Below are 23,502 nucleotides of genomic sequence, written 5' to 3'. Positions count from 1 at the left end.
TTTCAGGGTCAGAAATCCTATTTTATCTACATCAAAAAGCCCTTCATGGCCTTTGATCAAATTGGAAGGGTGAACAAAAACTTGAGTATCCTACCAAGGTAAAACTTGATTTGAGAGGAGGTAACAACCCTCTGTGTTGTCCCCCAGCCCCCCAAGGTTACAATGGTTTGAAGTAGGGTTGTCAAGTGATTAAAAAAAAATCATGATTAGTCGCTCAATTAAAGAATTAATTTAAATTAATTGCACTGTTAGACAATAATAGAATACTATTTATTTAAATATTTTGGAAGTTTTCTATATTTTAAAATATATTGATTTCAATTGCAACACAGAACTTAATGTTCAGTGCTCACTTATATTAATTATTTGTGCTGTAAAAAACAAAAGAAATAGTATTTTTCAATTCACCTCATTCAAGCACTGTAGTGCAATCTCTTTATAATGAAAGTTGAACTTACAAATTTGAATTAGGTACAAAAAATAACTGCATTCAAAAATAAAACAATATAAACTTTGGAACAGTGGTGGGCAACCTGCGGCCCATGGGCTGAATCTGCTGGCGGACCACCAGACAGTTTGTTTAAATTTGCATGCCCACCCACAGCTCCCAGTGGCCACAGTTGGCCATTCTCGGCCAATGGAAGCTGTGGGAAGTGGCAGCCAGCATGTCCCTGTGGCCTGTGCCGCTTCCTGCAACTCTCATTAGCCAGGGATGGCGAACTGCGGCCACTGGAAGTTGCAAGCAGCCCGACAGCGGATTACCCTGACAGGTCGCATGTGGCCCACGGTCCGCAGGTTGCCCGTCACTGCATTAGAGCCTACAAGTCCGTTCAGTCCTATTTCTTGTTCAGCAAGTCACTCAGGCAAACAGGTTTGTTTACAATTGCAGGAGATAGTGCTGCTCTCTTCTTGTTCATATCACCTGAAAGTGAGAACAGATGTTCTCATGGCACTGTTGTAGCTGGTATTGCAAGATATTTATGTGCCAGATGTGCTAAAGATTCATATATCCCTTCATGCTTCAACCATCATTCCAGAGGACATGCATCCATGCTGATGACAGGTTCTGCTTGATAATGATCCAAAGCAGTGCAGACTGATTCATGTTCCCTTTCATTATCTGAGTCAGATGCCACCAGCAGAAGGTTGATTTTCTTTTTTGGTGGTTTGTGTTCTGTAGTTTCCGCATCGGAATGTTGCTCTTTTAAGACTTCTGAAAGTATGCTTCACACCTCTCCGATTTTGGAAGACACTTCATATTCTTAAACCTTGGTCGAGTCCTGTAGCTATCTTTAGAAATCTCACATTGGTACCTTCTTTGCATTTTGTCAAATCTGCAGTGAAATGTGCACGAACAACATGCACTGGGTCATCATCCGAGACTGTTGTAACATGAAATATATGGCAGACATACTATTCCCCCAAGGAGTTCAGTCAAAATTTAAATAACAGATTATTTTTTAATGATCGTCATCAGCATGGAAGCATGTCCTCTGGGATGGTAGCTGAAGCATGAAGAGACATACGAATGTTTAGCATATATGGCACATAAATATCATGCAGTGCCAGCTACAAAAGTGCCATGCGAATGCCTGTTCTCGCTTTCAGGTGACGTAAATAAGAAAAGGGCAGCATTATCTCCTGTAAATGTAAACAAACTTGTTTGTCTTAGCAATTGGCTGAATAAGAAGTCAGACTGAGTGGACTCGTAGGTTCTAAAGTTTTACATTGTTTTGTTTTTGAGTGCAGTTATGTAACAAAAAGAAATCTACATTTGTAAGTTGCTCTTTCACAATAAAGGGATTGCATTATGGTACTTGTATGAGGTGAACTGAAAAGTATGATTTCTTTTGTTTATCATTTTTGTAGTGCAAATATTTGTAGTAAAAATAATATAAAGCGAGCGCTGTATTCTGTGTTGTAATTTAAATCAACATATTTGAAAATATAGAAAAATAAAAAATATTTAATAAATTTCAATTGGTATTCTATGTCATTTGGGTTTGTTTTTGTATATGGAAAAACTTCTAATTTGTAGATATAGATTTCCATTCTGTTCAGTGGGAAATGTTTTTAGCAGAGTATTTTACAAGCTAGTGGTGTCATTTATAGACTGTAAATTTACAAGAGCACTATTTTTAAAAAAAGAGTTCAAAGGTTTCCATTTTTATAAAAGATTGGACTGGTTAGGCAGTGCTTTAGTTTCTTTCTGTTGTGAACTAGTTTACTTGTGTTGTAGGAATTTTTATAGGGAGAGGATTGCTGTCGGCCATGTAAGCTGAAATCCTGCTCCTGCAGATTAGTTTGTATAGTTCTATTAATCAAAGGTGTTGACAAATACAGTTTTGCAAAATTAATTGCTTAAACAATATACTTTAAGTGCACACACTACCTTTCCACAAACTGCCAGCTGTTAGTCATAAACTTTCTCCAATATTTAATAAGGAAATTTTACAAGCTTGGATTACACATATTTGTTTTACAACAGCGTCTCAAAGTAATTACAGTGGTCTCTGGCCAGGCATTTTGGATCCTTTAGGAAAAATTATGTAGTTTTCATCTTTCTGTTAAAATTCCAGTCTATAAAAATCTAAAGTATAAAATTATCTGAGTAGTATATGTTTCTTGCTTAAAATGTACCCAGCCTACTTAATAATATCTTCAGCAAAATGTCTCAGCTGGTACTCCTGCACAAACTACTATGGAACTATTAATAAGTTTGCCTAATTCAGCTGAAGCTTTGTTTGTTTATCAGCATCAAAACTATTTTTCCTAATACAGATGGATGTGAACTAACAGAATGAAAACATTGAGGTCCTGATCCTGGAAAGACTTAAGCACGAGTAGGCCCATTGATTTTAGTGGTATTAGTCTTATGAGCATAAGTCTTTAGAGGAATGGGGAACCTGATTAAACAATATTTATAGTTTTCAATATGTACTGAGGATTTGAGGTCTTGAGTAGGAAGAGCTTATTTCTGCTTAAATGTAGATCTTGGTGTTTCAACCTTCCTTGCATAGGATGTTTTTAATTTCTGTAGCCTTTTTGAAACATTAAAACAAATTTTATGGATAAAGCTTTCCAGATCCTTTCAGTAATATACTTTTTCTATGTATGTTGTTAGTGATGGTAAATATACTATCACATGCTTCCATACCAAAATAGTACATTTAGACCAAATGTGTGCCACAGTCTAGACAGTGGTCAGGTTCCCTCTTGTAAAGTAGTAGGTGCAAGACACATCTGTGGGATGTCATTGAAATGAAAAATCCTGCAATAGGGCTGTCCGAATGTCAGTGTACACATTTTCTGTGAAATGTAAGACTCCAAAAAGAAGGAAAAGGGTCATTCCACATCAACTCAAACAGTCAAGAGACATAATCGTCCCTCTAAACTTGGGGCAAAACTCCATAACTTAAGCTGGAGTTATGCCTGTATAAGGAGTACTGAATAGGGCATTGGGCTACTAAAAACACTTAATTAGCAAAAACTAGATAATTCAGGGTAAGTTCTCATGGTTCAGGTTCATCTGTCTCTTAGGCAGGAAAGTTAGTTTCAGTCTCTGTCTGTTGCCTCAGTTTTCACCTTGGGAATGGAAATTCATCCCTTAGTACAGAAAATAAACCCATCCAAAACACTTACATCTGCCAAGCAAGAAAGAGCTTTCAAATTTGTCTTCCATGTAATTATCACTCATGTTATATTGCATTAAAAATAAATGACAAAGAAACTTGCCTTTATATCAGCTGATATAAAGAAGCAAAGAATATGCAGCCAGTGGCAGTAGTTATATAACTAACATTTATACAAAATGAAATGCATGACTGAGTTTGTATTTTATCTGTTTTGCAGGCTTTGTGGTAAAATCACAGAATGGCTGCTTTGTAAATCACTGGAGCTGTTAGCTCAGAGCTAACTTATGCTACACCACTTGAAAGCATTTTGTGCATACATCTCTGCCCCGATATAACGCTGTCCTCGGGAACCAAAAAATCTTACTGTGTTATAGGTGAAACCGCGTTCTATCGAACTTGCTTTGATCCGCCGGAGTGTGCAGCCCCCAGTCCCTCCAGAGCGCTGCTTTACTGCGTTATATCCGAATTCGTGTTATATTGGGTTGCATTATATCAGGGTAGAGGTGTATTCTCTAGTCTTACTACCATATGGACTAGAATGGGGTTTTATATTGCACCCTGAATGGGCCACTAACCCTAAGCTTCTTCCCGTTTCTGTCCCCAAAGAGCAAACCTGATCTTTCCTTTTCAGTACTGAGTATTTGTTAAGGCTCTAATATTTTACTGTTAGGTGAAATGCAGTGACAGTTGCTAATACTGCCCAGCACATCTACGCAGTATTGTAGTGCACTAACCCAAATGAATGAGCTACAGCAGGAATATACAGCACCTGTGTTGTCAGGGACAGTTTGTGGCTGGCACTGTAAATTTCTCTGTCAAAAAAAGGAAACTATTTGATAGTAATCACCAAAGGAAGCTTTTGTTTGTTTGGTTTAGTTGGCAGCAGTGTAGTTCCAGATAACTTATTTTAATTGTAGATCATGCATGCTTTGTAAATAACTGAGTGGTCAATTGTAAATGGAACAGATGTTGTTCAGATGAACATTCCTGTCAAAACACTTCTTTCTACTGATCTTTATTATATTTTGAAGTTTAATGTAGGAAAATGAGGCCTGAGTCTATCAATTTGGGCTCAACTAGTTTTCACCTTTATTTATTTTCAGGCAGAACCATTATGACTTAGCATTTCTCATCAAACATATATATAACAGATAATAAAACAGACAAGACAGACCAGGAAAGGGCCCAAGTTTCCAAATTCCAGAGTACTAGGAAGCTGTTCTACACTTCATGATGGTTGCCTCAGTTTCTGCCCCAGTTCTCTCCAACTTGAGTCCTTGTTCCCTTGCTTTTGTATACCTTTCCATGTCACATATTTATTAGCTTTCCTCCAGTCAACCTTATTTATTATTAAACATACTCAATTATACATTTACCCAAACTTTCATAATTTGTTTTTCATTCTCCATTCTATGTCATTATAAATTGCTAACATGACATCAATAGAACTCAACATTAAACTAATAGAACATAAGCCTTGTTGTCAGCAATTTTCTTCATATTCAATATCATAACTCAGTATACCTGGATCATCCTAAAATATTCATTAACATACCCTTAATTTTTTGAGTAGGAAAGTTAAGGAGAACAACATGCCCTAAAAATTATCATATTCTTATCTTTTCCAAACAGGTTTCCAGACACCCTTTTGCTCTAAGTTTAGCACTATGCTTTTAAATCATTATGAAGTCTTGTCAGTAATTTTGCCTGTTTGCATTTTGAGGTGCTTTATTCAGTTTAGATCTTAGGTGTTTAACTGTTCCCCCATGAAGGCAAAAGCAGATCTCTATAAACTCCCAAGGAGTGAGGCTGCAGGACCTCTGCTCAAGAGTTGAGTATATAAGAAAATTCCATAGGGGTGGCTGATTTTGGTCTGTCTCTCTTTCTTACAGAATGTGAAGTATTACCAGGGCATCCGTGCTGCAGTGAGCAGGGTGAAAGAAAGGGGTGAGAAAGCAATTGTTCTAGACATTGGAACTGGCACAGGACTGCTGTCCATGATGGCAGTTACAGCAGGTGCAGACTTCTGCTATGCCATTGAGGTGAGAAATTCCTCATTGACAATACATATACCTGCTGTTCAAGAGATGGAAGTGGCACAGAGTGCAGGTAGGAGTGTATGCATAGTATGGCTTTTAGAGCCGCAGTCCAGTAGTTCCCTCTACAAAATGAGTAGTGTGAGTGCATTAGCCGTTGTGTGTCATGTTGTCTGAAGGTAGCTTTTATAATATAATCTATAGGAGTGTGGGTGGAGGAAGTAGACCATGTGGAAAGAGCCTTTATGAGAATGTATAGAAATTAGTTTTAATTTTCTCAAGATGGACAGTTTCTTTTCTAAACTTGACAGAAAAATCTTAGTTAGAATAGTTGGACATGAGTTTCTTGTACTGTATTTTCTGTATTCCTTGTGACTGATATGTGGCATGGAGAAGTTAATGAATGTTGTTCAGAAAAATGCTAGTACTCTCAAACCACATTGTGGCTTTTCTTAAGTTTCATTTTCTCTTGGACCAGGAGTTCTCAAGATTTTTCATTTTGTGCACCACATCTTAATAGAGAGACTGCTATATGTACCATTTCCCCATCTATTTGTGATTGCATAGAACGTAAAAATGGCCACACTGGGTCAGACCAGTGGTCCATCCACACCAGTATCCAGTCTCCCAACAGTGGCCAGTGCCAGATGTTTCAGAGGGAATGAACAGAACAGGGCAATTATCCAGGAATCCATCCCCAGTCGTACAGTCCCAGCTTCTGGCAATCAGAGGTTTAGGGACAGCCAGAGCACAGGGTTGTGTTCCTGACCGTCTTTGTTAATAACCATTGATGGACCTATCCTCCATAAACTTACCTAATTCTTTTTTGAATGCAGTTATACTTTTGGCCTTCACAGCATCTCTTGGCAATGAGTTCTGTGGGTTGACTGTGTTTTATGTGAAGAAGAACATTCTTATGTTTGTTTTTAAATGCTGCCTATTACTTTCAGTGAGTGACCCCTGATTCTCATGTTTTGTGAACCAATAAATACTTCCTTATTCATTTTCTCCACACTATTCATGAGTTTATAGACCTGTCATATTCTCTTAGTCATCTCTTTTCCAAACTGAAAAGTCCTAATCTTTTTAATCTCTCCTCATGTGGAAGCTGTTCCATACCCTTAATCGTTTTTGTTGTCCTTTTCTGTACATTTACCAATTATAATAAATCTTTTTTTGAGATGCAGTGACCAGAACTTCAGCAGTATTCAAGGTGTGGGCGTACCATGGATTTATATAAAGGCTCAAACTAAATGTATACTCCAAAATAAAAAACAAAAAACACCAAGAGGACCAAAACCAAAGTAAAAAAGGCGGTTAGAGACAAAAAGACATCCTTTAAAATCTGGAAGTCAAATGCTTCCAACCACATGACCAGGAGGGTGATAGCGACTGTGAAATGCTCAGGGAGATTAGAGGCTATAAAAATAAAAAATAAATAATAATGGGGGATTTCAGCTATCTTCATATTGACTGAGTACATGTCACCTCAGGATGGGATGCATAGATAAAGTTTCTTGACACCTTAAATGTCTACTTCTTGGAGCAGCTAGTCCTGGAAGCCATAAGAGGAGAGGCAATTCTTGATTTAGTCCTAAGTGGAGCATAGGTTCTGGTCCAAGAGGTGAACATAGCTTGACCAATTGGTAACAGTGACCATAATATAATTAAATGTAACATCCCTGTTGCAGGGAAAACACCACAGCAGCCCAACACTGTAGCATTTAATTTCAGAAAGGGGAACTACATAAAAATTAGGAAGTTAGTTAAACAGAAGTTAAAAGGTACAATGCCAAAAGTGAAATCCCTGCAAGTTGCATGGAAGCTTTTTAAAGACTCTATAATAGAGGCTCAACTTAAATGTATACCCCCAAATTAAAAAACAGAGAGAATCAAAAAAATGTCACCTTGGCTAACCAACAAAGTAAAAGAAGCAGTGAGAGACAAAAAGGCATCCTTTAAAAAGTGGAAGTTAAATTCTAGTGAGGAAAATAGAAAGGAACATTAAACTCTGGCAAGTGAAGTGTAACAATATAATTAGGAAGGCCAAAAAAGAATTTGAAGAACAGCTAGCTAAAGACTCAAAAAGTAATAGCAAAAACATTTTTTAAGTACATCAGAAGCAGAAAGCCTGCTAAACAACCAGTGAGACCACTGGACGATCAAGATGCTAAAGGAGCGCTCAAGGGCACTGCAATAAGGCCATTGCAGAGAAACTCAATGAATTCTTTGCATCAATCTTCACAGCTGAAGATGTGAGGGAGATTCCCAAAGCTGAGCTATTCTTTTTAGGTGACAAATCTGAGGAATTGTCCCAGATTGAGGTGTCATTAGAGGAGGTTTTGGAACAAATTGATAAACTAAACAGTAATAAGTCTCCAGGACCAGATGGTATTCCCCCAAGAGTTCTGAAGGAACTCAAATGTGAAATTGCAGAACTACTAACTTTAGTCTGTAACCTATCATTTATATCAGCTTCTGTACCAAATGACTGGAGCATAGCTAATGTGACGCCAATTTAAAAAAAAAAATTAAAAAAGAGGTGTTCCCGGCAATTACAGGCCAGCAAACGTGCTTTCAGTTTGGGAAAATTGATTGAAACTATAGTGAAGAACAGAATTGTCAGACACATAGATAAATATTATTTGTTGGGGAAGAATCAACACGGTTTTTGTAAAGGGAAATCATGCTTCACCAATCTGCTAGAATTCTTTGAGGGGGGTTAACAAACATGTGGACAAGGGGGATCCAGTGGATATAGTGTACTTAGATTTTCAGAAAGCCTTTGACAGGGTCCCTCACCAAAGGCACTTAAGCAAAGTAAGCTGTCATGGGATAAGAGGGAAAGTCCTCTCATGGATCAGTAACTGGTTAAAAGATAGGAAACAAAGGGTAGGAATTGTCAGTTTTCAGAATGCAGAGAGGTAAATAGTGGTGTCCCCCAGGGGTCTGTACTGGGCCCTGTCCTATGCAAGATATTCATAAATGATCTGGAAAAAAGGTTTAACAGTGAGGTGGAAAAAATTGCAGATGACACAAAACTACTCAAGATAGTTAAGTCCCAGGCCGAATGCAAAGAGCTACAAAAGGATCTCACAAAACTGGGTGAGTGGGCAACAAAATGGCAGATGAAATTCAGTGTTGATAAATGCAAAGTAATTCACATTGGAAAACATAATCCCAACTATACATATAAAATGATTGAGTCTGAATTAGTTGTTACCACTCAAAAAAGAGATCTTGTAGTCGTGGATAGTTCTCTGAAAACATCCACTCAGTGTGCAGCAGCAGTCAAAAAAGCGAACAGAATGTTGGGAATCATTAAAAAAGGAATAGATAACAAGACAGAAAATATCATATTGCCTTTATATAAATACAGGGTACGCGCACACATGAATAGTGCATGCAGATGTGGTCGCCCCATCTCAAAAGATATATTGGAATTGGAAAAGATTCAGGAAAGGGCAACAAAAATTATTAGAGGTATGGAATGGCTTCTGTATGAGGAGAGATTAATAAGACTGGGACTTTTCAGCTTGGAAAAGAGATAACTAAGGCAGGATATGATTGAGGGCTATAAAATCACGACTGGTGTGGAGAAAGTCAATTATGAAGTGTTATTTACTCCTCATAATACATTAACTAGGGGTCACTAAATGAAATTAATAGGCAGAAGGTTTAAAACAAACAAAAAAGTATTTTTTTCACACAACGCACCAGTCTGTGGAACTCTTTGTCAGAGGATGTTGTGAAGGCCAAGACTATAACAGGGTTCAAAAAAGAACTATATATGTTTATGGAGAATAGTTCCATCGATGGCTATTAGCCAGGATGGGCAGGGATGATGTCCCTAGCCTCTGTTTACCAGAAGCTGGGAATGGGAAATAGGAGATGGATCACTTGATGATTACCTGTTCTGTTCATTCCCTCTGGGGCACCTGGCATTGGCCACTGTCAGAAGATAGGATACTGGGCTAGATGGACCTTTCATCTGATCCAGTATGGCTGGTCTTATGTTCTTAACATATTTAATGTCTCTTTATGCAAGTTAGCAGCTGGAAACACCATGTAACCAGCCAGCTCTTCACAGATCACTCATGGCCTGCAACCCACAATTTGGGAATAGTGCTCAGTAATTTTAAGTATCTCCAAAAGTTTTGCATTTGCTTAATGTAATTTAGCAGCAGGAGCAGCCCTTTTAGTTTGTTTAATGTCGTAAACTAGGCACACATTAACCTTCTCTGAAAATGATGGATCAGATCCAAAACTGATGACTAATCCTAACAATCGGGTTCTACAGCCAGACCAGATATTTAAAAGTTCCCAGTACAAAGTCTTTTACAGTATAGAAATTAGTTATAAAGATTGATACTGTTGTTTTAAAACATTCTCTGTGTGTATTAAGCACATTCATTTTTAGCCCGGTGATATGCTGCAGCTGCTGTTTTTTCCATCCCTGTCTTCACGCTTACATTCTGGCAGGAATAAAAAAAAAAGTTCCCATGGCAGCTGTAGATATGGAGAGCAGTGTATTTTGCCACTGTTAACACTGTTACTAGGTGCAAATTTTAACAAGATCGACATCTTTGTTTTAGTGTCAGTCTTATTTTGGTTCCCAGTTCAGATAGGTCTTGGGGAAGTCTCATGTGAGGAACTTCTCATTTGTAAGCTGAAGTTTATTTTAGATGTTGTTTACAGTTTCTCGACACAGCTTCCTCACACTTTTGAAAGCTTAGAAAAGTTTGCGTGACTGCCACAGTGGAGATAACTTACACTGTGGGTTTTTCATACAGGAGACATACACTCCTCTACAGAGAGGCAGTGCAAGGCATGTGAACTTCTGATGTCCCATTTCCACCCTGTTTTGAAGGTGTAAATGGTGCATAGGATTCGTGCTGCTACTGTGCATGGTGGTTAATTTTACCCTTAGAAAATAATACTCCCACAATGTACTACACTTTCACAGGACTAAGTATGGTTAAAATAAAGGATTTTCTTTAACAAGGTTTAGTTAATAGACTCATTTTGTGGTGGTAATTAAATACTGATGTTAATCCTATAAACATATTGCATTCTTGATATAATTTCAAGGTCTTCACACCTATGGCTATTGCTGCAGTGAAAATAGTGGAGAAAAATGGCTTTAGTGACAAGATCAAGGTAATCAACAAGCACTCCACTGAAGTCACAGTTGGGCCAGGTGAGAAGAACACAAATAATAAAACCAAATGTAAACTAAAGTACTTCAAAACTGCCAGGAGACACTCTGTTTAACTTTTTAAAATTTAGCTTAATTTAAAAAAAAATGCATTTAATCTGGAATATGTTCCGGAAACCTGAAATACAAAGCAGAACGTTTTCATTTGAATTGTGTGACCCTCGAAGAGAAATCACTGACTGTAATGTTTAAGCAGCCCAATGGATATATGAACATCACTATAGAAATGAGCTTTTGCATGATTTATACTCTGTGCTACACCTTGTAGGAGGGTCATACAGTCTCTGAGATAACACAGGCTGTCATTGTATTAACTTATTTTTTTAGATGGCGACATGCAGTGTCGTGCAAACATCCTGATAACAGAACTATTTGATACAGAGCTGATAGGAGAAGGAGCTTTGCCATCCTATGAACATGCCCACAAATATCTTGTACAGGTAAGAAAATGGTTGTAGATAGTGTGCTGAATTAATCCCGGTGTAATTCCTTTGTCTTCTGTGGTGTTGCATGAGGATTGAATTTGGCCTGGTATGTTATGTTACTGAACCAATCAGCTGCATTACTTTCCAAGTAGGTAAATAATTTGTCACAAATATTTGTCATTTATTTTGAGTCATTATTTTTCTCCCCTGTACTCATTGCAATTGTAAGTTTTATATTGATGATTATATTTTAGAGATTATTTGCCTTCAAAAGTTAAGGTAGATCTGATACCTTCAGTATGAGACTAAAGATATAAATGTAGTTGAAGCTTGGCACCAATGTCTGCTGTTTTAGACATAGAATAGCAATAGTATTTACTTTACAAAAATTAGCTCATTAAGCCTCGCAGTACCCCTGTGTAGGGTTGCCAACTTTGGTTGGACGAATTCCTGGAGATTTCATCACATGACAATAATAATCTTTAATTCCTGGAGTCTCCCAGAAGAGTTGGGAACCCTACTCCTGTGAAGTAGGGCTGTGCGTTAGTTCTGTGTTACAGGTGGGGAGGCAGACAGAAAACTGAAGGCCAAGACTCCAGAAGAAGGTTTCAGAAGGAAATAATAAGAGTTTAAGAAATCCTGGCTACCAATCCTGTGCTTAGTCCACCTTTTCACTTACATTGGACTACATTTCAAAATAAGTTTTATTTTATTTTCCCTGCATGTTAGTAACTTAGCTTTGTTGAATGCATTTACTCTTTGTTTTTAAATGCTTAGGAAGGATGTGAGGCAGTGCCGCACAGGGCAAGAGTATATGCCCAGTTAGTGGAATCGAAAAGAATGTGGTCCTGGAACAAGCTATTTCCTGTTCACGTCCAAGCAGAAGATGATGAGAAAATTATTGTCTTCCCTTCAGAAATAGAGAACTGTCCTGGTGTTCCTTCTGTCTATGATATCCAGCTAAACCAGGTGCCTCGGAGTGACTTCACTATCCTCAGCGATGTTGTGACTATGTTCAGGTGAGTGACAGACTTAGTAGTAATAAAAATAAATAAAATCTTTGTTACACCTTCCAAAAACCCCCGGATTATTCAGCTGAAGTAGCTGATGGCAAGCAAAGTTTGGGGTGAGCTGACATTCAACATTTGAATAATACTGAGGTGACATTTTTGATAAGCCATTTTATTTTCTTTCTGTTGCTGAAATTTATTGTATAGTTTGATTTTAGTGTAACGATTTTTACAGCTTTTAAACTGTCTCAGTCCCATTTATATAATGTTACTTAAACCCTCCTCTCCCCATATTTATTATTCTACTTGCTGCATTTCCCAACACAAACACTCTTAAGGTTGCATAACTATCTGAATATATGTCATTTAAAATATATTTGAGTACAGCTGATGCTTCTCTGTGCAGCGTGGATTTCAATAAGCAAGTAAACAGCTCCTCAACCTATTACACAGCGAATTTGGAGCCCATAAAATCTGGCATGGCACAAGTGATCCTCTCCTGGTGGGATGTTGATATGGACCCCTCTGGGATGATAAAATGTACTATGGCACCATACTGGGTACAACCCACCTCTAATGATGTCCAGGTAAGGTCTTGGTAAATTTCCACCATCCAATTAATTATTTTAAATAAAGGCTGTCACGGAGTTCCCGGGTGATGCTCTGGAACTGCTCCCTACAAAGCCAGTCAGGACTCTGGTGAGGTCTCTTCTCTGTGAGCAGACTGTTTTCAGGGCAAGAAGTTCACACGACTTCCACCTTCCTGGATCTGACCTTTGGAGCATTCAGCATCCTCTGCCCCTCCGTGTGCTTCCCACAGCTAGTCTGACCCGGCGGGGTCCTGGGGAAGCCACAGGGTCCTGCACCCCCACTTTGCAGTCAGATGTGACTCTTAGCCAGCCAGTAAAACATAGGTTTATTAGATGACAGGAACGTGGTCTAAAACACAGCTTGTAGGTACAGAGAACAGGACCCTCCATCCTGGGGGTGGGGCAGCGAGCCAGACATCCACGTCTGCACTCATTCCTTGTCCCCAGCTAGCTGGCAACTGACTCAGAAGACTGACCCAGAGACTAGAACTGGGATAACTTCTCTTTGGGCCAAACTGGAGTATTTGTTGTTGAATGAAGATCACTTTTAATCACTTACAAACAAATACCTGGGTTTTTATTGTTCAAACCTTTCTAGTGGAGAGATCATTGGATGCAGTGTGTATATTTTCTTCCAAATGAGGAGCCAGTTCTTCAGGGTGAGAATGTGTACCTGACTGCATACCGTGATGAATATTCCGTGTGGTATAAGCTCCAGAAGGCCAGGTAACTATAGATGTGAGGGAGAGGAGCTGGTGCCCAAACTAATGACGTGAAGTTATGGATCTGTGCTGCTACCTAAAAGCTTGGGTATTTGGGGGAAGGATGCAGGCAAGAAACTAAAGTCATTACTTACTTCACCAGGTCTCATAGTGGAGGGTTGAATGTGTAGGTTCCTCGCTACCATCATAGATTTCCTATTTATGTATAGCAATATCACTTAAATTGTGGTGTAGGGTAAACATGCTAGCAAATAACTGAAAGCCACTTGGTGGGACTGGAGTAGAAAAATATGCGCTAGAGCACAATTTGAGCTTCTAAAGGACCCTGCCTTGTCTCTGGTACTTAGCATGCCTGTCTTCAGTGTTCTGTAATAGAGGAACAAGAGTGTCCTTGGACACTTCTCAACTCCTAACAGGATCCTGTGTAGCTCAATCATTCAAACAGTAATGAATGTGGAGAAGTCCTATGGCCTCTGTCTTATAGGAGGTCACACTAGATGATCACAGTTGTTCCTTCTGACCGTATAATTTATAGTTCTTACAATAAGAGTAGAAAGTCAAGTAAATCATGAAGAAAGCATGAAAACAGCTAATGTGTCAGTCCCACACAATTTGGCAAGACCACCAACCTCATGGTAAAGATGGAGGAACTCACTCAGTATTTAAGTCATAATGACAACAGGGGATAAAATTTTTAAAAACAGATGCCTAAAGGTAGACTTCTTTGTCCATATTTAGGCACCTAAACTAGCAGTCTGTGTTTTTTCACAAGTTCTGAGCACCTGGTCTCTTCCACAGAAGTCAACATGATGCTCATTCTTTTAAAAATGAAGGCTGGTTAAAAGCTTGATCACATTGGATGCAAAAATATAGAGACAGATTAAAAAATCCGCAGGAAAGCATGACTAGTAAACTGCCATCTGTAATCTGTATTTCATATGTTCATTGGTTAGCGCACACACACATTTGCTGATTTGGAGCAGCATATAACTTGATACTCCAGTCAGTGTTTTTCATGAGAAACAATATCTTTTATTGGACCAGCTTCTGTTGGTGAGAGAGACAAGCTTTTGAACTTACACAGAGCTGTAAGCTTGAAAGCTTGTCTCTCTCACCAGTTAAAGGTATTACCTCATCCACCATGTCTTTCTAATGTCCTGGGACTGACACAGCTACAACAACACTGCATACAAGGTTTTTCATATTCTGTTTTAGAAATGAAGAGGAGAAAAAAGATGCCTATGTTGGGAGTCCTCTTTGTAGCTGTCAGGCTCATCTGCTTTGGAACAGGCCACGCTTTGGAGAGCTGAATGATCAGAATCGAACAAACCAGTACATCCAGGCTCTGATGACAGTGAGTGAGGTTCTTCCACCACTTATGGTGACGTCAACTCTTTCTCTCTCCACCAGGGTGTCCATGTGCATCTTTCCACTCCAATAGATTACTACTGCATAGTTCATGTTCCTTTCCAAAGGGAGTATGTGCTAGGTTTGTTCATAATGAACACTGCATTTTGTCTAAGCTAGAAATACTAAATCAGACTTAGTCATGAAATATATAGTATCAAATTATTTTGAACTGCAGATATCCACAAGCCTTATAAATGCGAACCCATTCTAGTTCTGTAATTTTTTTATGAAGGAGTCCCTGCTATTGAGAGTAGTCACTGAGAGAGACAGACAGGCTTTTAGTAACTGCAAGAGGAAAGTAAAACATGAGTTTTATACATGTGTGATGAGTGAGTTGTAAGTTCTCTGCAACCTACTTTGGGGGTGATATTTCTGGTACTCTTCTGTTAAAATCTTACATTCTGAATTTCTGCTTGGAAAAAACTCTTGCAGATGATATTTTCTATCATAGAAATTCTGTCTGAAAACTTTTAAATCTGAAATAAGATTAATGCTTTTACAACTTGTCTTGTTTTCTGCAGGTGCTGGAAAAAGGCAGTATTTGCCTCTGCATCAGTGACGGCAGCCTGCTTCCTCTGCTGGCTCAGTATCTTGGAGCAGAGCAGGTATAATACTTCACTGTTTCCAGTTGGTATTTCTGGTCTTTGTTTTTTAGACAGATGTTTTCAGCCCTCTGGAACATTTCATTGTTACTTTTTAGAAATATTCAGGTCCAGTCCACTAGATCAGCAGTGGAGGTGAACTTCAGCTGTATGCGACAGCCAAACTCTAGATTATACAGCAGGAGCAGCTGCCGTTTTTTGTTACTTATAACCCAAACTGTAGCCAAAGACTCCAGCTGTGTCCTGCGCTTCCTCATTGGTTCCTTTCTGAATTACCTATCTTGCTGTTAATGTTCATTTCACTGTGAGAAGAGTAGGTAACTTTCTCCTTTTGTTGCTACCGTTGCTATGCTATTCTGGGGTGGGATTAGGTTTATTCTCTAGTGAGAAATGGAGTGACTGTAACTGTGAGACACACCCAGTATTTTATGTACCTACATGTTGCACATCCATTCCCCTTCCCTCACCCAGTTCCTCTCCCCAGCCACAGTTAGGCTGTTGTGATGCCGCTAGTTTCGTTTTCTGACAGGGTCATTCAAATTAAAACATACTTCACTCTGAGACTGAATAGCTGGGAATTTGTCATTCCTGGGCACATCTCATCACCCCAAGGTATGAGTTTCTTATACTATTTGCTAGATGATCCATTTGTGATAGCCACCTCTGTGTGGACTGAGGCCCAAACCATTTCTCTCACTCCTTTTTTTAAGGGTTTTTTTTAATTAAGCTTTTTAATACCTTCACTAATCTGTAAGTATGAGAGTGAATTAGTGGCGGAAAATAGATAATGCAGCTCTGTAGAGTTGATAATTGAGCAGTGTTTAAGAAATACACATCTACAGTGTAAGTATAAAAAGGCTGCGCATAATAAAACTGCAGAGTCCCTTTTCAGTCGCAACAATATAGTCCCCACTGTATCACCTTACCTGACAGTACTTGAGATTTTGACAGGTTAAGTTCTAGTCTAGTGACAAGCCTAAGCCTAAGCAAAACCATGTGGTATCCTATTCCAGTGACTCTTCAATAAACTAACTAGCTCATGATTCCAAAACACCAAGATTGCTGGCACTTTTCCTAGCAACTGTTGAAATTAACTTAGTTAAATTGTTTGTAATCAACATCAAGGATGATGACCCAAAAATGAACAGTGATTAATTTCAGTCTCTAAGGTAGTTTCTGAAAATTGTGCTCTAAAAAGTAATCCCCTAATTGAGGAAGGGAATGTTCCCTCTTCAGTAGTACTTTGGTGTCTCTAGTTAACACATATTGAACACTTGGGTTTGTCCTAGGTGCTCAGATATTCTCACAGCTGCATGCTATTGCTAATTGATGCCTAAATTAACAATCATAAAAGATGCAGAGAGAGAAAGTATTCAACATTGTTTTGCCATTTAGGCACAGATCTCTGGCAAAACAAGCCCTTCAGCAGGCGAATGCAAGTATTTTGCTTTTGTCCGGCAGAAAAATGATGGCTGCACTACTCAGTGAATTAAGTGACTGGCAACCATTTGCCATGACTTCTCAAAGCCCAAATTACACACATGATATGGTCTTATATGCACATAGCTTTATTTGTGACTCATGCTTGGCTGACAACGGGCTGGTGTGTGACTGCTGCACCTGTCTTCCATTTGTGAGAAACTCATCTTGGTGTTCTGGAGGCTTATAGCAAGGGTCTTCTGAGGGGTAGAAGTGTACAGTTCTGTGTCTTCTTCAGTCATGATGAATAATGGAAGCAGTGGTATAACTGTGGAGGATTCAGGTGGCAATTTCATCCAGATTTGATTTGCAGAGTGAAGTAAAGTTGTCCTCTGGGCATGGCAGGTAGGTGGGTATATGCTTCATTTCCTTTGAAATACTTAAACATATGAAAAGATCTCCGCTGTGCACCAGACTTGGAGAACGCTTATAGCTTAATAACAAGCTCTAAAGAAATAAAAATATAGAAAAATGTTGACTAAGTCTAGACTGGGTGCCCATGAGTCAAAAGGTGTGTATGCTGTAATGCATTTCAGTGGTATTTCCAACTAGTACAGTAGGATCACAGTAAGCCACACTCAAGGAGTGAGACCCAGTGGGGGTGGAGCACTGGCATTATGGCCAGTTGTAAGTGCCCTACCCCGTTTCACGTGGTCATTAAATACTGGAGTGGGACCAGGAGTTGACATAATGACACATCTGTTGTCCCACAGGGAGTGTGATCTGTCCTTCCTAACCCCAACTGTAGTAGAATCTTGGTAATTTGTGCTTCAATAAACTGCAAATTCTGAAATCTGTGTAGTGTGGATATTTGGATTTGCAATTAACCAGAGTTTGGATTAACGAGGTTCTGTTGCAATTTAATTTTAAGAAAATAAGATGAACTTGCCTGTGTTCCACAGTCAAATTTTGTTCATTTTACAGCTGTGCAAGCAAAGTTTAACTTGTAGTTCTGCAGTGATCTTATTTTGTAGAGACAATGTGACAAAGAAAAGTGAAACATGTATTGCTATCATGAGCTAAAAATGAGCATGTGTAGTTCACTTGGATATTTATGAGCATGCCACAAAACCATAACGCTGATTATGTATGAAGTCATTTTAATGCATTTTGAGTGTTTAAGCCAGTATGATTGATTGTACAGTATTCTCTCTAGGTGTTTACAGTAGAGAACTCTGCAGTATCCCATTGTCTCATGGAGAAAGTGAGTAGTTAATCCTTTTACTTAAACAAATAAGTGGACTCCCTATAGGTTTCACAGTCTCATGAAGTCCAGCAATCCAGGGATGAAATCCACTTCAACATATTTGATCATCCAATTTGACAAGACTTCCTTGGAAAAATTGTGTAATATACCAAAGTAGCATCAATCGTTTGATTCTGTTGAATTTGGCTTCAGATTTTCTAGTAGTAAGTGTTCAAAATGTCCCTTTACTGTAGAAACTGTCAGAATAAAATTGTCAGGTGTTACAAAACTGACATACTGAGCAAAAGATGTCTAACTGACCATCTTTTTCCTCCATCCCCCTCACTCCAAAAACAATCTGTCCTCCAGAACCAAATAATGTGTTTGGCAGCAGTATCATTGATACTTTGGAGCTAGTCCATCTGTAGCTGTGAGAGGTCAGATGATGTACAAAGAATCACCTGGTGAGGTGACTGGACTCATCATGATACCCACAATGCTCTAATGAGGTCACAGTATGCAATTAATGTCCTTGACTCTGCAAAAGGGTGAGTGCCTCCTTAGAGGTGATAAGCGCCCTCTATTCTGATTGATTCTAATGGGCGTGGAGTGTATTCAGCATCTCACAGGTTCGGGTGCACTACTACATTAGGAGATGAGGCAGTATGGTCCAGTGAATTGAGAGATGGGTTTCTGTTCCCAGCTCTGGTGCTGGCTTGCTGTGTGACCAGGGCAAGTCACTTTCTCTCTTTCTTTTTCTGTAAAATGTGGCTATTAGCATCTACTTTTGAAAAGGGCTTTGATGTATAAGGAGGACTGTTCATGCATTCTGTACTCATCCATGTTCCAACGCACAGTCAACCTGTGGAACTCTTTGCCAGACGATGTTGGGGAGGCCAAGACTATAACAGGGTTCAAAAATGAACTAGATAAAATCACGGAGGATAGATCCATCAATGGCTATTAGCCAGGATGGGCAGGGATGGTGTCTTTAGCCTCTGTTTACCAGAAGCTGGGAATGGGCGACAGGATGGATCATTTGATGATTACCTGTTGTGTTCATTCCCTCTGTGACATCTGCATTGGCCGCTGTGGGAAGACAGGATATTGGATGGACCTTTGGTCTGACCCAGTATGGCTGTTCTCATGGCTAAGAGAATTCAGGTGATGTCAGTAAGTCTAAACATTTATACAGTTCATTTATTGACCTCTGATATCTGATACTTAGGTTCCTTTAATAATAAAGCGGATTATACTAGTATAGTAGCATCTCATATGTATTGCAGTATGTTTGTGGTATATATGGAAAGAGCTGTTGGTATTCACATAAACTCTTCAAGGTTGTGAGGCACTATAAGGAAGAGAAATTTGGGGATATTGTCGTCTCTGTACTGAGGTTTGTGCCTGTGACTCCCGTTAACACTGGGACCATTGGAATTGCTATATTGGATCCAACCCCCTTACTCCAGTGTCCTGCCTCTGACATTGGCCAGCACCAGATGCTTCAAAGTAAGGTGCAAAAAACCCTGCAGTAGGTAGTTGGAGGATAATCTGACCCCACACGAAGATCTCATCCTAATTACTAATAGAGATTGATTTAATCCCTGAAGCATGAAGCATTGATATGGTCCTCAACCCTACCTAGCATCTCCTTGCTGACTCAGATCCTGAGAAATGTAAGTCTCCAACTTTGTGAAAAACATAGGAAACCATTCACATTTGCAAAGTTTCCAGACTGCAGTATTTGTGTTAAAGAAATATAGTTTTCTATGGTGGTGCCCAGGTATGGGATTCTCATCCTTTGAGGATAGGACAAGAAGCAAGGGATTTAAATTGCAGCAAAGGCGCTTTAGGTTGGACAGTAGGAAAAACTTCCTAACTGTCAGGGTTGTTAAGCACTGGAATAAATTGCCTAGGGAGGTTGTGGAATCTCCATCATTGGAGATTTTTAAGAGCAGGTTAGACAAACACCTGTCAGGAATGGTCTAGAAAATACTGTGCAGGGGACTGGACTAGATGACCTCTCAAGGTCCCTTCCAGTCCTATGATTCCAACGTTAAAAATGAGAAACTAATGGTGATGCCAAGATGTAGCGTTCTGGTAACAAAATACAGTTCTGATCATTAAACAAACATGTATATGTATAGATACATATAAAAATGACAGTGTGGTAGACATATAGTGATTCTTCTGTTAAAAGCAGGAAGTCTCCAACATAAACTTATGCCACACAAACAGAACACTTACTGAAGCCTGGTGCAGTGTTGTCTGTTAACTCCTGTCTTAGTGAAATATCATGTATAGGCAATGACAAAGGCCAGATAACTGATGTGATATATCAGTGGTTTGATCTAGTGTGGCATAGTTTTTACTTAAATTTTAATCACTCATGCCCAGAAACAAGGTATATGTAGATGTATCATTATTTAACTAAAATAAAATTTATATATATTTCAAAAATATTTTCCCTTGTGAATATCAAATGAAGGTTTTCAGTATTCTGGTATTTGTTTACTGAAGGCTCACATGGTGAGAAGAACCACTAATTGGTTGGGTTTATGAATTTACCTTCCAGATTGTGGTTTCCATCTTCAGAACGTTGTTTAAAATAGTAGCTTATTCTAAAGTCAACATATGAAACACTCAAAGTTGTACTAAAGGAACTTGACTTACTTTTCTCTTTAAGATATTTAAAGCCAACCATGTAGGAGATAAAATTAAAATAATAGAGAAACGTCCTGAATTACTGACTGCTTCTGATTTGGAAGATAAAAAGGTAAGTAACACTTCCCCTGTTTTGGCACTAAAAACACTTATAATAAACAGACTGAAAAGTACCTTTCCTTTCTGTTGCAGCATTTCCCAAATTTTTTTGGCCACAGAACACCTTTTAGCCTATTACGGAACACTTATAATATTATTTTGTAGTCGTTTGGTTTTCAAGTAAAAAATTGCTTTATTTATGCTCAAATATATTTTATTTTATAAAACAAAGCAACAATACAATTTAAAATAACTTGAACTAACAATTTCTAACTGGAAAGTGAATATAAAGTAGTACAAAAATCAAGTGCAAGAGTCTTTCACGGAACATCTATTCACATCATGCAGAACACAGTTTAGGAAACGCTGTTCTATTGGGATAGAATAGCTCCAGTCAATTTTGTTAAAGCCAAAGCTGTCTGTTCATTCTCTTCATGTCTGTAGTGTAACAGTGAGTAGATAGTCCAGATTCTGTCCCACTGGAAAACAAATGAGGCCTGGTCTTCACTCGTATCCCTTCAGAATGTATCTGCAAAGATCGTTTTCCTAACCTGTTGTTTTCACTGTGCCATGCCCACTTCATATCCCTCTACTGGTTCCCCCTTGTCCTTTGCGTCAAACTTAAGCTACTTGTCTTCATTTTCAAGACCCTTCATGCCCTATCCCCACTCTACCTATCCTCTGTTATTCACTGTTGAGAAGTTGACTCCTGCCTCTGATTGGCCCATGACGCCAGCCTCCATCACTCACTTGTTACATTTCTAAACAAGCACCTTTGTATTTTCTCCCACGCTGCCTCTCATTTTTGGAAGGAGCTTCCTGTAAAGACCTGCAACGTTACCTCATCCCCCTTCAGAACCCTCCTTTATAATTTTCTGTTGCCATGATGACCACAAAAAACTTGACACTGGTTAAGCGACTAATGTGCTGAGACCACTGTCTCTCATGCTGACCAGTATTGTCTCATGGTTTCCTTGTGGTTCTCCACCTGTCAGTATCCATCATCATCATCTTGTGTTTTATACATAAGTTTTAAGGAACCAGCTCTTTGTTCTGTGTTTGTACAGGATCTAGCACAATGGAATCCTGATCCATGAGCAGGGCTCCTAGGTGTGATGGTAATACTGACTGTTGCTTACTGTGCTGATTTATTTTTAATCACAAGAGTTGTACAACTAACCCCTAGGATGGCCGTAGTTTTACTAGTATAAAGATACTGTGGCATAGTACCTGCCTCTCCTCTGCTAGCTCAGTTCTTAGCCTTTGGAGACACAGGCTTGGGCAAAGCAAAAGCCCTTCACAGTCGCGCAGGGTCTGGCTGATCTCTTCTCAATCAGGCCCTTGTTTTGTTTTCCTCTCCTTCTGGGGAGAGTGCAATCTGCCTTGCAAGAAAAGTTTCAGAGTTCAGCTGCCCCTACTCACTGGCAGCTACTCTACTTCTCTCCTCCCCCCTGCTTCCCTGCCAAGGAGGGTTTAAAAAGGCCTCCAGCCATTGGGGCCACCTGAAACTAATTAGCTCCCTGGTAATCCCTGTTCCAGCTGAACCTTATTCCTCCATGATTAAGCCTTCTGGGACTAATTACTACCCCTCTCCTGGTAGCTAAGTGTCCTGAGTTTGCCACAATACATTATACTTGCATGAGAATAAGCTATACTGGTATTAGCATATCTGTTTCAGTAGAACGGCATTCACACTAGGAGATAAGTTAAAGCCAAAGTGGCACAACTTTTATGTGTGGATGAGCTCTACGTGGACCAGTAAAATGTCCTGAACCCAGGGTCAAAGACTGAATATCTAGAAGTGTTGGTTGCTCATCTCCTTATCAGAATTCAGTTACAAAACTCTTCACATCTAATCATAATTATATTTGCCTCACACTTAGTATTATAGGAAAATACCTTTGTTTGCCAGTGAATTCTAAAAAAACAGGTACACTTGTCTATTCTGCAATACAGAATATGCAGCAGAAAAAGGGAGCCTCACTTTTGGATGGCTTTACAAACTAACATTGCAATATGACAAGCTAGGAGTTCTGCAAATTGCTTGCTTATTTGAGTCTTTATTCTTTTTTTAAAATGCCTTTGCCTTTCCTTTTTGTCAAGGTCTCAGTCCTCATTGGAGAACCGTTTTTCACTACAAGCCTGTTACCATGGCACAACCTATATTTTCTGTATGCTAGGACAGCTGTGGCAGCCCACCTCACAGATGGTGTCACTGTTCTGCCACAGTCTGCTTCCCTTTACATGATGGTCGTGGAGTTCAAGGTGAGATGGTTGGAATTATGCAGTTTATATTTACATAGTCAAAACAGAGCCAAATTGGCTCTTCTCAACAGAGTTTTACATTTCAGGTTTATCATAGCTGAGCACCTTGTATTTTCAGCATCACAGCAGAGCAAAATGAGAGCAGTTTGTCATCTCAGATT

The 23,502-nt window shown here is 39.1% G+C and overlaps 1 protein-coding gene across 5 annotated transcripts in view; it reads left to right on the top strand.

Moving 5' to 3' along the window:
* The window catches only part of PRMT7 (protein arginine methyltransferase 7), a 44,443-nt gene that overhangs the window by 9,841 nt on the left and 11,100 nt on the right, over positions 1-23,502 (top strand). For 4 of the 5 annotated variants that reach the window (XM_050922694.1, XM_050922692.1, XM_050922695.1 and 1 more), the window contains exons 5-15: positions 5,528-5,677; positions 10,763-10,871; positions 11,217-11,329; positions 12,092-12,333; positions 12,731-12,911; positions 13,513-13,640; positions 14,852-14,990; positions 15,568-15,651; positions 18,284-18,331; positions 21,000-21,089; positions 23,180-23,341. In XM_050922694.1, the coding sequence (XP_050778651.1) occupies positions 5,528-5,677; positions 10,763-10,871; positions 11,217-11,329; positions 12,092-12,333; positions 12,731-12,911; positions 13,513-13,640; positions 14,852-14,990; positions 15,568-15,651; positions 18,284-18,331; positions 21,000-21,089; positions 23,180-23,341 (1,446 nt within the window). The remainder of the gene's footprint in view (positions 1-5,527; positions 5,678-10,762; positions 10,872-11,216; positions 11,330-12,091; positions 12,334-12,730; positions 12,912-13,512; positions 13,641-14,851; positions 14,991-15,567; positions 15,652-18,283; positions 18,332-20,999; positions 21,090-23,179; positions 23,342-23,502) is intronic. The other variant, XM_050922697.1, reaches the window with a different exon arrangement.

This window comes from Gopherus flavomarginatus, chromosome 14 (genome assembly GCF_025201925.1).
Source record: "Gopherus flavomarginatus isolate rGopFla2 chromosome 14, rGopFla2.mat.asm, whole genome shotgun sequence".
NCBI classification, from domain to species: Eukaryota; Metazoa; Chordata; order Testudines; family Testudinidae; genus Gopherus; species Gopherus flavomarginatus.
The sequence above is the reverse complement of the archived record's forward strand: the minus strand, read 5'-3'. Positions and strand labels throughout refer to the sequence as shown.